This window comes from Erythranthe guttata, chromosome 8, assembly GCF_056151865.1.
Source record: "Erythranthe guttata isolate IM_541 chromosome 8, IM_541, whole genome shotgun sequence".
Lineage (NCBI taxonomy): Eukaryota > Viridiplantae > Streptophyta > Magnoliopsida > Lamiales > Phrymaceae > Erythranthe > Erythranthe guttata.
In genome coordinates this window covers 25,623,185-25,637,517 of record NC_142540.1, presented here as the reverse complement: position 1 = coordinate 25,637,517, position 14,333 = coordinate 25,623,185, and the positions used below count along the sequence as shown (strand labels likewise).

The 14,333-nt window shown below is 33.8% G+C and overlaps 2 protein-coding genes across 2 annotated transcripts; one reads left to right on the top strand and one right to left on the bottom strand.

Moving 5' to 3' along the window:
* Window positions 1-5,837: 5,837 nt before the first annotated feature.
* LOC105965341 (cytochrome P450 84A1) lies at window positions 5,838-8,385 on the top strand. The gene is made up of 2 exons (XM_012989888.2): window positions 5,838-6,955; window positions 7,490-8,385. Exons 1-2 carry the CDS (start codon window positions 6,014-6,016, stop codon window positions 8,111-8,113), a joined length of 1,566 nt encoding a protein of 521 aa, XP_012845342.1. The 5' UTR covers window positions 5,838-6,013; the 3' UTR covers window positions 8,114-8,385.
* A 2,925-nt stretch (window positions 8,386-11,310) lies between these two features.
* On the bottom strand, window positions 11,311-14,331 carry LOC105965357 (protein FMP32, mitochondrial). The gene is made up of 7 exons (XM_012989901.2): window positions 13,781-14,331; window positions 13,549-13,680; window positions 13,368-13,427; window positions 12,116-12,192; window positions 11,951-12,007; window positions 11,791-11,857; window positions 11,311-11,695 (listed from the first exon to the last, which is right to left on the bottom strand). The coding sequence occupies exons 1-7, from the start codon at window positions 13,937-13,939 to the stop codon at window positions 11,576-11,578; spliced, it is 672 nt and encodes a 223-aa protein (XP_012845355.1). The 5' UTR covers window positions 13,940-14,331; the 3' UTR covers window positions 11,311-11,575.
* Window positions 14,332-14,333: the final 2 nt, after the last annotated feature.

Genomic DNA, 14,333 nt, shown 5'->3' with positions numbered 1-14,333 from the left:
TTATGTTGATAAGGAGTATGTATTCGTTTAGCTTTCGATTCAACGGAACGTAGAAGTGAATTATTGCTAGGAATCACACCTTGTGCATTGCTTTGGTTGAATGTTTTGCATTTTAAATTTGGAATTTATTTGTGCTCAATCATGCTTTGTTCGGTTTTAAATCTCACCTTAGGACATTTATGATACGAAGTGTTGGTAGTAAGTGATTTGGGATATGATTTGGGCCTTCTTTGAACCGTTTGAGCCTTTCAAGCCTACCCTTTTTGTCAAATTATCCTTAGAACCTTGATTTGAGCCTCGGAGAAAATGTGTTCTTTCTTTTAGCCAATATGAAGAAGGTAGAAAAGTGGAGATTTTTGAATAATTATCCCTGGAGGTCGGTCGAAAAATTCTTATAAGATCTTTCTTCTTCTTCGATAAAAAAAAAAAAAAGATATATATGTGCATCTTCATATATATATATATATATATATACCTAAATTCTTCGATTCGAAAAAAAAAAAAAAAGAAAAAAAAAGAGAGAAAAAATAAGAAGAGGAATAGATTAGAAGGGGGAAATAGGGACTAGTTGTGAATTGGGTTGAAAACTCGATCCATTGCCTAAAAGGCAAAAGTGTTGACGTGTGAATTTTGGAGAATCGAGTTTATTTAAGTCCTTAGAGGTGAATTCATTGTTTCAAACGCCTATCTTTAAAATTTTGGCGTAATCACCTCAATTCAAGAAAATTAGCCACACATTCCCATATTACCTACCTCGGACCAAAGAGCCTAACAATGTGCATGTAAGTATAAAATTTCTCTATTTTTAACTTGCAAATATTGGATACTTGAAGCAATTGTATGATTTTTGGTTTTTGGTAATAGTGAGTGACTAAGTGCCGTTGAATGTTAAGCTTGCGAATACCTACGAATTATCATCATAATTGCAAGTTCTGAAAACACGAAGTTGACCAATCGATCTATGTAATGAGATGTCTAGTCGTGGTTTGTGCTCTTAAATTGATTTTACTTGAGGACAAGCAAAAGTTCAAGTTTGGGGGTGTGTTAAGTGTATATTTATACACTTAATTATACCTTTTAATTGGAGCTTTTGGTATGTTTTAACGATAATTGGTGCTTAAAATGGCTATTAATTGCATTTTAGGTGCAATTTGAAGAATTGGAAACTTATGGGGTGAAAACTGCAAATTCGGAGAAAAAGTGGGCCAAAAGTGAAAAAATCAGATTTCTGAAGAATTGAAGACCGCGCGGCTGTGCGGATTTTAGGCATAAATCTCACACGGCCGTCCGGATGGTCGAGGTGGCGCAGTGAAGGAATTTTAATTACACAAGGAAACCCGCCCTATTATATTTTTGCACCCTATTTAAAGGCCAAAAGCACACAATTAGATGGTGAATCTTTGAATCTTTTAGTTTTTATCTTTCATCTTTCGACACGCGATCAAGGAGCACAAGAACGAAGACGAAGACTTGACGACTCTTCATCATAGTTCTCCTCTTTTGTTTTTATTCATAGCTTTTATGATTTTTCGTATTTTTATTATGCTTTTCATAGAGAACATGAGTAGCTAAGTTTTTATTCTAGGATTTTGTTGGAACCCTATGTGGTAATTCGAACCTCTTTTTCTACTTTTATGCAAGTTTAATTCTTCGATTATTTCTTCTATCTTGATCTTATTTAGCGCATGAACGTAGCTAATTTATGTTGCTAGTAGTTATTGTTAGAATTGATTGACAAATCGTTTTAATAATTAGAACAGGGATAGAAGAGCCTTCGAGTAGTTCTCACCGGATGAGTGTGTTAATTGCATGTATTATCGTAGACATACAGATAAACCTTAGGTAGCCGTTTACGAGATTTGTTATTTAATGCTTTATTTATACTAGGTTTGCATAGACATATAGTGAATCTTTTATGAATAATAGGCTTATAACGCAGCGACAGCTGGTTATGAGTAATTTCGTGTCTTGGGTTAATAATCGGGAATCGTAACTTGCATGATAGGAGATTAATTGGGTGAAGAATTATCGCATAGGGGGAAGATAAAATCCTAGATCCGTTTTATATTGATATTTTTCTCGTGTTTAATTGCTTTCTTAATTAGTTTAATTTATTTGGTTAATTAATTTGACAACCCTGCGTAGGCTGAATAAAAATCATAATTGTTAGAATTTGGTACTTAGGATTAAATAATTTGCGTATTCCCTGTGGGATCGACATCCAACTCTCACGAGTCTACTTTACTACTTGTTTGCGATACGTACACTTACGTGTTGGTATTTAGCACCCAACAAAGCACTCAACTTTAATCCAATATATTTGGCTTTTCCTTTTTCCCAATGTGAATGAACACCCTGAAAAATGGGATGATAAATAATTTGTCAAAGTACTCATGAAATTCACAATTATCACCAATAGCACTTTTTTGGTACGAAAGGGATATAACTTATAAGTGTGGTGGTAGACTTTGACTTGCTTGGTAAATTAAAATTAAAATAATTTATTATTTATTTTATCTTATATTATTTTTAATTGTGTAAAATATAATGTTATAGGCTTGGACAAAATAATCATGGTCTTTTTCATGGATTTATTCTATGTCGTTAGTATGAAAGAAGTTGGTTGGATAAATTCATAAATGTACATATGTGTGATTATGTGTAAATTTATGATAATATATTACTCAATATATTATGTATTTCCCTCTGTGTTGCATCTACAAAAATATTTCTAGTTATTTATGATTACACTTACAGCTAGAGCATCGAAAAATTAATGCCCGATAACTTAATAACCTCGTTTAAATAATAATTTCTTCCAGTCCCGACTTGGTAAAAACGATACTAAATTATCAGCTCGATAATTTAATATTTCGCTAACTTGATAGAATTTTATTAGTCACACGACTATATTAATTATATTAATTAAAGAGGTAAAATTGTATGACGTTTTAAAAGAAAACAAAACCCTAGATCAATATCTAGAATTAAGTGCTAGACTTGCTAGTGTATTTAAACTGAAAAAAATGGACTACATAAAAGTGGATGTTTGAAATTTCTTGAGAAAGACAGTAGGTTTTGAATCTTGAAAGAAATTTTAGTTTTTATGTTATGCTATTTTTGACAAAATAAAGAATTTGAGTTGGAATTTCAAGTCACTCGATTTATATAGAAATAGAATGGATTTCGATTCGATCGTGATTTCAAACTTTAAGGGGGTAATTAATCTGCAAAATATAGTATTGTGTAGTTTGACACGTGCAGTTAATGTTAACGAAAAAACTAACGGAAACTACCATTATATATCAACCACAAAGGGGTTACGTGCTGATATTACGAGCACAAGGGGATCATCTGCAAAAAGTTGTCGCTGGGGCTCAAATGATATATATATATATATATATATATATATATATATATATATATATATATATATATATATATATATATATATATATATATATATATATATATATATTTGATCCAAGAATTAATAATTTGAAATTCATTGATTGATCAACCATTTAAATAAGTTCAGTTAATGTGAATGTGTGAAGTAAATGTCAACAATAAATACTATTTAAACATGTGACCACACTAGGCCAAAATGGGAATTAAAAAATAAATCCATTAATAAATTATCATACTTAGTGCTCACCAAGAATTTCCACATACACATCCACATTAAAATATGATTTAAAAACAAGAAATAACTATAGTATATATATGTGTGTGGTGGTACCATCAACTTGGATTTGAATTGAATCCATCCAAAATTGCTTATATATATATATATATATATATATATATATATATATATATATATATAACATGAAGCAAAATGGAATTGATTAATATGATTAATGATGATTAGAGCATTAAGTATTATGTTACTAATTGATATTCGTTCTTGTTTCTGATGTCACTGTGACAATATTGTGAACTAAGAAGCCACTAATGTAAGGATTCGACTATCAACTAGCTACATATTTTACATACTTTTATCTTATTATTTATTTATTATATCAATAACTTAAAATATAATTACATTTTTTCTCGTGTGATTTATTTGTTTATTTTGTAATATAAAATCAGTTACACAATCAGCATCAAGAATTTGGAGTTTTGTAATAACCTCTTAAAATATGCATGCAACTACCATATCAAAAATTTATTTGGTTTTTCAATGTACGTTTTGTAGCCAATTGAAGTGACAGCGACTCATAATATAATATACAGTGGAAACTCGATAAGCTAATAAACTCGTTTAAATAATATGTTTTCGTTATCCTAACTTGAGAACAACGTATTAAAAAATATATCATTATAGTAGATACTGATCGGTGCCCATTAATTTATAGATGTTTAGTTGTAGTTGAAATTAAAACATCCACACCCAGAGGGTAAAAATTGAACAACTCGATCATGACCAACTCTCGGTTGTAGGGGCATCTATGGAAAAACATAAAAAAACAGGGATCTTTATTAATTTTTATAGATAAAATATCCTTTTTTATATTTATTTTGTTATATATATATATGAAAAAATGAATATTTATTTTCGTATAATTTTGGGATCTTTATCTAAGTTTATATGTCATGTATTAATTTTAATATGTTCGCTTGTATTTTTATTTTCACATCTCCTGGTTTTGGTAGTGATTGATATTTGATAGTGATTTAGTGATATTAATGAGATGAAAAGCTTATAATAACAAAAATTAATCATAATTAATTTGAAAATTTTGACACCAACTTTTTCTCCATTATTATTTTTAATTATTTGTTTTATTGACACGTTAATAATGCAATTGCAAGCAACATTAATTATCTAAATAAAACTTCTTTTTTTTTTTTTTTTTTTTTTTAAATAGGATAAATATCACTTAACCACTTGTAGTTCAAATTTTGTGTACAAGACCCCTTGTACTTTCAATATAAGTGAATGACCCCTACTGTTTAAACTTTGTGCCTATATTAAAATACAAAGGGGGTCATGTACTATTTTAAAAGTACAAAGGAGTCGTGTGCACAAAGTTCAAACCACAGAGGTTCAAGTGATATTACTAATTTATATATTCGTTGGTGTGGAAAAAGTAAAAAACAGCCATATTCTCGAAGGTAAGCTGAATTTATCGATGGCTCAACGGTCATAATCTGTCATTATTTTTCATCATTTTCAGCTATGGGAAAAAGGCATATTTATCTATAGGGTTTAATATTAATTTTTAATTCGTATTATATGTTGAAACTTATTCGTATTTCTTAATTGCTTTTCAAACATTCATAAAAGTAATTAAAATTTAATATCTATAAATCTTCATTTAAGAGTGAATTAATTTGCTTAAACTAGTTTAGTAGAAAGAGAATAAATTCTGAGCGGATCAGCCGATATTTAATTTAAATCGGATTTCACTAATTTTTTGACATGTGGGACTTTTAAGTTTTAACTCTTAATAAATCACGCTGATTATAATTAGGGTTACGGGTTATGCTGGTTTTTTTTTTCAATTATTAAAATCCTAATTATATTTTTATCTAAACTATCCACGTGGCAATCATCCTATAACATCCGATTTTCCTATTAAAACAGGACATCCGGTCTAAATTTGCACCACAGTAGAAATTATACAATCCAACTTTAATCTTTTCCTTTTTAAATAAAAAAATTATATATCTTGAATAAAAATCAATATTGTATTATGACTAGTGGAAGTACATATAACTTCTTCATACTCAATTAGGGGCCCTATCTACTTTTGATTAAAATCCAATCTTGGAATTTTATGAGATTAACACTTGCCACCTTATTTTTCCCCAACTTGGAGATATACACCACTTAGTGTGTGAAATTGTGACCAACCTATTATTGTCATTACCACCAACTTATATATATAAATCCCTCATCAATCCAATCAAAATGTAGTAACAAAATTAAAGTTGGTTGCACCTTTTTTTTTCCTTATGTTGTAAGAATTTGTGTAACACTATTTCTTGAAAAAAGAAAAAAAAAATGATCATGGAAAAGAAAATGGCCACCCTACTCCAAGCTCTTGAGGCTAAACCCTTGCTAATCCTCTTCATCTTCCCTTTGCTTTTCTTGATTGCTCTATCGAGATTCCGGCGCAAGCCCTATCCTCCCGGGCCACGTGGCTGGCCCGTGATTGGCAATATGGGCCTGACGGGCCAGCTAACCCACCGCGGCCTGGCCCGTCTGGCCGAGAAGTACGGAGGGATATTCCACCTCCGCATCGGGTTCCTTCACATAGTGGCGGTGTCGAGCCCGGACGAGGCCCGTCAGGTCCTCCAGGCCCAGGACGGCATATTCTCCAACCGGCCAGCGAACATCGCCATCAGCTACCTGACGTACGATAGGGCTGACATGGCGTTCGCCCACTACGGGCCCTTCTGGCGCCAGATGCGCAAGCTCTGCGTCGTGAAGCTGTTCAGCCGTAAACGGGCAGAGTCCTGGGACTCTGTCCGTGACGAGGTGGATGGTATGATCCGGGCCGTGGCTGTGGGGTCCGCGGGCCCGGTCAACGTCGGCGAGCTGGTGTTCGGGCTGACTAGGAATATCATATACCGGGCCGCGTTCGGGACCAGCTCGCACGAGGGACAGGATAACTTCATCGAGATCTTGCAGGAGTTTTCGAAATTGTTCGGTGCGTTTAATATCGCGGATTTCATCCCGTTTCTCGGGTGGATGGACCCGCAAGGGTTGAACAAGAGGCTCGTAAATGCGCGGGCCTCGCTCGATGGGTTCATCGATAGTATTATTGATGAACACATGCACAAGAAAAAAAAGCCCGAAAATAATCATGGGCCCGAAGTTGATAGTGATATGGTGGATGAGTTGTTGGCTTTTTATAGTGATGATGAGACCAAAGTTTCTGAAGCTGAGGATTTGCACAACTCAATTAAGCTTACGAGGGATAATATTAAAGCCATAATTATGGTAATTAACACAAAATTACTTATCTTTATTTTTATTTAAGTTTAAGTTTTCCTTCTTTTATTTAAGTGCTAACTTACTTGATCCATCACATTTCCACTTCAATACTCTTTCATAAAAAACATGACATAATATGGGTAAAATACGAAAACTCCCCTAAACTTAGATTAAATTACAAAAACCACCTCCACCTATCAGTAATTATAAAACATCCCCCGAGGTTTCTTTACGTCTTATACCAACCCCTTATACTGTTACTTTTCACGATTTTTTTTTTATTACAGGGTATAAACTTTAAACAATTTCAGATTTTTATTTTATTTCTTACTTATTTAACATAGATATAATAAACTGTACACATTTTATATTAAAAAAACTCGAAAAAATAGTTAATTCAGAGGAGGTTTTGGTTATTACAGATAGTGAGGGCGATTTTTCGTTATTTAGCCAAAGTTCGGGAATTTTTCCGTAATTTACCCTATAGTATTTGTTTTTTTAACGCAAGTTCAAATTGATGATGCAATTTGATGACGTCAGGATGTAATGTTCGGTGGGACCGAGACAGTGGCTTCCGCAATCGAGTGGGCCATGGCAGAGCTAATGAGAAGCCCGCAAGACCTAAAACGGGTCCAACAAGAACTCATGACCGTAGTCGGCCCGGCCCGAAAAGTCGAAGAGTCCGACTTTGAGAAACTCACCTACCTCCGGTGCTGCCTCAAGGAAGTGCTCCGCCTCCACCCGCCCATCCCGCTCCTCCTCCACGAGACCTCCGAGGACGCCGTCGTCTCCGGGTACCACGTTCCGGCGAGATCGCGCGTGATGATCAATGCGTGGGCCATCGGGCGCGACAAGAGCGCGTGGGAGGACGCCGACTCGTTCAAGCCGGAGCGGTTCCTCAAGGACGGCGTCCCCGATTTCAAGGGGAGCAACTTCGAGTTCATCCCGTTCGGGTCGGGCCGGAGGTCTTGCCCCGGCATGCAGCTCGGGCTCTACGCGCTGGAGATGGCGGTGGCTCATCTCCTCCACTGCTTTACGTGGGAGCTGCCCGACGGGATGAAGCCCGCCGAGCTGGATATGGATGATGTTTTTGGACTCACTGCCCCACGCGCCACCAGGCTGACGGCGGTGCCGACTCCACGGCTGCTCTGCCCACTTTACTGAGGTTGCCGGTGATTATGAAGTCGAGGCTTTTCGTTTTCGTTTCCGTTTCCGTACTACATATTTTCTTCTTTTCTTTTTCTTTTTTTTTTTAATTTCTTTTTGCATAAATGTTTTTGTGTGAATTTGGTTTATGCATATGAAAATGCATCAACAAACTTTTTTATTTTTTTTAAATTTAGTTTGTATCCAAAATAAAAGAAATGCTTGAAACATGAAAATGCATTTGTAATTAAACCAAACTTATGAAATATGTAAATAACTTTTGTGTTGAATGATCATTTCGTTTAATAGAGTAGTTATATGAATTATTTAATATTTATATGATAGGCAAAAATTATGCTCACCTCTTGAGGTATGCTAAAATTATAAAAAAAAACATGTTATGTTCGAATAATTACAACCAGCCCATTCAGTGCTTGTCCTTTTCATCCCGGCTCCTTCGACCCTACATCCGCCGGTTAGGTCTTCTGCTGCTACGTGTTTTTTTTTTTTTTTTTTTTTCCGAAAACCTCTAAAAGTAAACCCTAGCGGAGAATATATTATAAAATACAAAAAATGACACGTAGCAGCAGAAGATCCACTCAATATTTACCACCGGATGTAGGGTCGAAAAAGTCCCCAAATTCTTTTATTATTTTTATTTTTATTTTAATTGTGGAGCTGTCACAATGAGTGCTAAATTTGGCAATTTGAACATTCATCCTCTTTAGTTCAACTTGCAAAGAAAGTTAATTATATATTATCTTTCTTTTAAAATCTAAATCATTATTAAATTTATTATTTAATACATTACATCATCCCCATTATTCTGCCATTCATCAAATTAATATCCATTTTTTTTAAATCCACTTTCCAAAAAAGTTTGTACAGTGTACTGTTGAGTGTATATTTTACACTCAATGTATATTTTCTTACGAGAATTTTTGTATACTTTTATTGATTTAATGATGCTTAATGAGTGGTTTATTGTATTTTAGGTATAACTTGACGATTTGGGAGTTCCAAGGATGAAACGAGCCAAAAAAGGTCAAAAAGGGGCAAAAACGGAAGAAAATAAAAATATGCTGAAAATTGGCCGGCGCGGCCGTGCCAAATTTAGCCTATTTGTGGTGCGGCCGCGCCAACTGCAGAATGAGGGCAGAAGGTTTCGGTGATTCTCGCGCAGCCGTGTGAGAATTGCACTGATTCTCGCGAGGCCGTGTGAAAACACGCTCGAGACAATTTTGGAGTTTTAATCACACAAGGAAACCTAAAATCTTCTACCAAGTTGGGACATCTATTTAATGGCAAACCGAGCACAAATTAAAGTACTTTTGAACACAAAAGAACGAAGAAACAACGAAGACGGAGAATTGACAAATCTTCATCACAATTTTTCTTTCATCTATCTTTTCTTAATCTATGTTTGTTTATATTTTTATTATGTTTTTCGTAGAGAACATGAGTAGCTAAGTTTTTAATCTAGGATTTTGTTGGAACCCTATGTGGGGATGGTGAACCCGTTTTCTTGAGATTATGCCATTATGATTCTATGATTATTTCTTCTACTTGTTATGATTGTTAGTTCATGAACCTGATCAATATATGTGCTTTATCTGTGATTATTGGGATTGACTCGACAGAACTATTTTGATAATTAGACGGTAAGTAAAAGACCCTTCGAGTAGTTTTCACCGGATGAGTGTGTCAATTGCATGTGGTGTCGTAGACATACATATATCACGTTAGGTAGCCATTTACGAGACTTGTTAGTTAATGATTTATTCATAGTTGGTTTGCATAGACATATAGTGAACCGTTTATGAATAATAGACTCATAATACACGCGACAACGGGTTATGAGTAAATTAGTGTCTCGGGTTAATAATCAGGTTTCATATATTTCATTCTTGAGGGGTTTTGGGTGAGCAATTCTTGCATAGGGGGAAGATAAAATCCTAGGTCCGTTTTTATTGATATTTTCTCGTGTTTAATTGCTTTTATAATTAGATTAATTATTTAGTTGATTATATATGACAACTTTGCGTAGGCTGGATAAAAATCATAATTGTTAGAATTTGGTATTTAGGATTAGATAAGTTGAGTATTCCATGTGGGATCGACATCCGACTCTCACGAGTTTGAGGGGTTTTGGGTGAGCAATTCTTGCATAGGGGGAAGATAAAATCCTAGGTCCGTTTTTATTGATATTTTCTCGTGTTTAATTGCTTTCATAATTAGATTAATTATTTAGTTGATTATATTTGACAACTTTGCGTAGGCTGGATACAAATCATAATTGTCAGAATTTGGCACTTAGGATTAGATAATTTGAGTATTCCCTGTGGGATCGACATCCGACTCTCACGAGTCAACTTTTACTACTTGTTTGTGATACGTGCACTTGCGTGTTAGGTATTTAGCTCCAACATGTACATTCACCCAACCCAACCCACCTACATAGCCCAATCTCTAATTTTTAACGACCGATAAATAAATTATAGCAATCATATTTTCGGTATATGCATCTTAATTTTAATTTAGGTCCAATTCCATAAATACCTCAGATCATTAATACCCTTTCAAATCAGAACAATTATATTTTTGCATTTCATTAAAAGTCTTTTGGGCAGCTTAGTTAGAGAGTTTTGAATAGCCATTTTGCATTGGAAATATTTTATTATCTTCCAAACAACATCCACTCCAAAATGACATTTCTTTCACGATTCCACCTCTCCCTATCAGTCCCATATCGCCGAACAATTAATTTCTGCCACAACGGATAAATGTTACTTTCATCTAAAAACGGTTGTTTTCAGTCCAAAATCTCTAATTAAGTTGTCTATTTTCAGTCTGAACTCTACAAATAAGTTGTCTATTTGCAGTCTACTTTGTCCAAGTAAACGGCCCCGATGGACTATTAACAAATTCAAAATATGCATGCGGCATGTTAACTATACAAAATATTTTTGAGAGAGTTTTTAACCAATTTCTCCTTTAATTTAAATCTATAAACATTTATTTATTTTGTACCATTTTCTGTAAATACCCCTAAACAAATTGGAATAACCACTCTACTCCATAAATTTATAGTCCCACTCTCTCATGTTCTCAGCCCCCAATTGAAAATTATCCATTGCAGTCCTACCCCTGTTTAATTATGTATTTATGCAAAGTCCTTAAACTATTACAGAATTATTGTCAAAATAAAGGATCAATGCACAAAATATATAAACATTAAAAAAGTCAAATTACATAGAACTTTGTCACTTCCCAAATTCATGAGTAACAAAATTTAAACAAATGTTACAAATCTATTTTACAATATCAGATCAATGAATAACATTGTTATATTTAAATTCCTAACAATGTTAGTCTATCTTTCTTAATAATCAAGGATTTTAAACATTAAAACCGGTTTAAAATCCTTCTAAACGAAAAAACTTAAAATTAAAAAAAAAAATGACTGAATTGCATTTTAAGCTACATGAGAATGCGAATCACAGCAAGACCGACTGCGGAGACGGAGGCGAGTGTACCAATGCAATACTTTATGACGTCGTATTTAGCAGCTTCTAATTGTGCCCTCAATGCATGAATTTCCTGATAATTCGACATTATATATAATATACATACAGACGAGGAAAAAAAATTATTTGATTTTCAGCAACTACATATAAAGAATTAAATATTCTTACTCGATCGAGTTTGTTAGTGAGGTTACTGGTTTCTTGATTTTGATTGTTTAGCTCGTCCCGGATTCTCCTGCACAAGGGGCGGCAATATTTTAATTTAAATAATACATAAAATTCGACCCAAGAAAAAAATGATGGGAATAATGTGGATAAACTTAGTTACCCCCTTTCGAGATTAAGATCCAAGCGTTGACCAGCTGTGACTTTATCGATTTCATACCTGAATTCAAGACGATCGTGCTTTTTATTTTTATTTTTTTGGTTACTCGTGCATGAAAAAAAAAATGAAAAATATATATATAAAAAAAACAAGAGTTAATGAACCGACCTCAACTCACTACGCATCTTCTCAATATCGCTTTTAAGTTTTTCGGTCTCGTGTTGCAATAAAGAAAAATGGTGGTCCTGCACAATTCGAGTGCTTATACACATAGTCAACAAACGAAAAAAAAATGCATTTAAATTATTTAACGAAAAAATGCTAATATCCACCCCTATAATCGTGCCAAGTTAATTCGTCCAAACGGAATTCTTTTTTTTTTCTCCGAACAATTGTTTTTCGATAATTCAAAGCATCACAAGTCAACCATTCTAAGCATTAGTTTCGTATCCGTTGCAATAACATAATTTGCGTGTATTTGTACTTATCTAGATTCTAGAAGCATCCATTCATTGTGAACACATAAGAGTAGTTCTAATATTACATCTACTCAAACCTTTAGCAAGCAAGAATCGATCAACCTAACCAAGAAAGAATCATATACATATAGAGAACTGTAGTACATAAACATACATAGATACTCTCGTGTGTGTGTGTGTGTATATATATATATATATATATATATATATATATATATATATATATATATATATATATATATATATATATATATATAGAAGCTACTAAAGCAAGACGAACTATACGAATAAATAAACCGTCTCTCTTCTATATTCTTTTTTGGTAATTATGTAAATAATTATTCGGCACAAAATAGTAGCTAGTAAAGCATGATTTATAGTTCCCCATATTATGTACAAACCCACGTTCGATTTTCCGAAAATTAATAGTTGTGTTTAGACACAAATGATTAATATATGAATGCGAACAACAAACTACAAAATCAAATGTAACAACAAACAACGTAACATATTTGGAACGATAGGATCCCCACTCTAGTTTGTTTACCTTCAAAACTCCGACTTACGGAAACGCATATTTAAGCTCGATTCGACATTCGTGAGTAGCAACAATGAATGGAAGTAAACAATTCGAATATGATATAAAAAAAAAAAAAAAAAATAAATAAATAAAAACCGTTTCTTTATTAATCATTTGGTTTCCACAATTCCAATTCACATACTGCAAAATGTTATGTTTTTTCTCCGAAAATGGCGACAAAGGCGAATATAATTCACACACACACACACACATGTATATATATATATATATATATATATATATATATATATATATATATATATATATATATATATATATATATATATATATAGGGTAATTCTTAACACAAATTTACTACGAAAAAGACACGATTTTGAAGAACATGAATTGAAGAATATACCTGGGAGCTTTTGATTTCAGTTTTGAATTTGGATAAAGTGGATTCATGAGTCATCTCATTCTGAAACAAGAGACAAAAACAAAATTGTATAACAAAATAGATACACACACAAAAGAAATGATCATCTTCAGACACAGCAGATAAAATCATAATCAACAGAAAAAAAAAAAAAAAGGCTTACTTTCTGCATTTCACCTTTGGAGACGAAGGAGTAAGAAACATTTTCCATACTGTCGTTAAGTACTTCCGTCAAAGCCGACGTTATCGCCTCCGCTTGCTTCGACGGAATTCCTTGTGCCTCTAATCTCCTAACCTAATCAATCAACCAGGATAGATTAATTAATTGATTAGATAATGAATCCAGCAAATTGGGGATAAATAAATAAGAAATGGTGGTTGAATGAATGAATTACAAGGGCAAGAGTGTCGACGAGGAAGAGGCGTTTGCCGTTGGGCTTGGCGAGGTCGGAAATGGGCCTGGAGTTGAACCGGTTCGGGCCGGTTATGTGGGTACCGAACGACCCGGTTCCTAATTTGACCGCCCGCCGGCACGCCGCCGCGTACGGGGCCATACGGTAATCGCAATCCGATTCCGCGAACAAACAAACCCTCTCCAAAACCAAAAAAAAAAAAAAAGATTGGATTTTTTTCACCGGAAATGGATGGATTTGAGCAGAAGCAAACGGAAATGAAGGATTAAAAGATTGATTGATTGAGAATGAAGAGGAAAGGCGACTTCCTAGGAAAAGGTGAGGATTGATAATTGGGGGTTGCCACCTTTGATTTGCTGGATGGTTTGCTTGTGTAATAATTTATACTAAATTCTAGAGAGAGAAATTGAGGAGAGAGAGAAGAAAGAAAGGAATCGGAAAATGGCGTGGATTTGATTTTCAAAGACTGGTTATCGTGATTGTTGGTTCCAAGAAAATATTCAAGTGCAAGAAGAATTAATGATAGATTTACCGT

Excerpts from the sequence above, each read along its gene's own strand:
- LOC105965341 (XM_012989888.2), top strand. The coding sequence starts at position 6,014 with ATGATCATGGAAAAGAAAATGGCCACCCTACTCCAAGCTCTTGAGGCT. Across the intron at positions 6,956-7,489 it reads ATATTAAAGCCATAATTATG|GATGTAATGTTCGGTGGGAC; the intron begins GTAATTAACACA and ends TGATGACGTCAG.
- LOC105965357 (XM_012989901.2), bottom strand. The coding sequence starts at position 13,939 with ATGGCCCCGTACGCGGCGGCGTGCCGGCGGGCGGTCAAATTAGGAACC. Across the intron at positions 13,681-13,780 it reads TCGTCGACACTCTTGCCCTT|GTTAGGAGATTAGAGGCACA; the intron begins GTAATTCATTCA and ends TTGATTGATTAG. Across the intron at positions 12,008-12,115 it reads AAGATGCGTAGTGAGTTGAG|GTATGAAATCGATAAAGTCA; the intron begins GTCGGTTCATTA and ends TCTTGAATTCAG.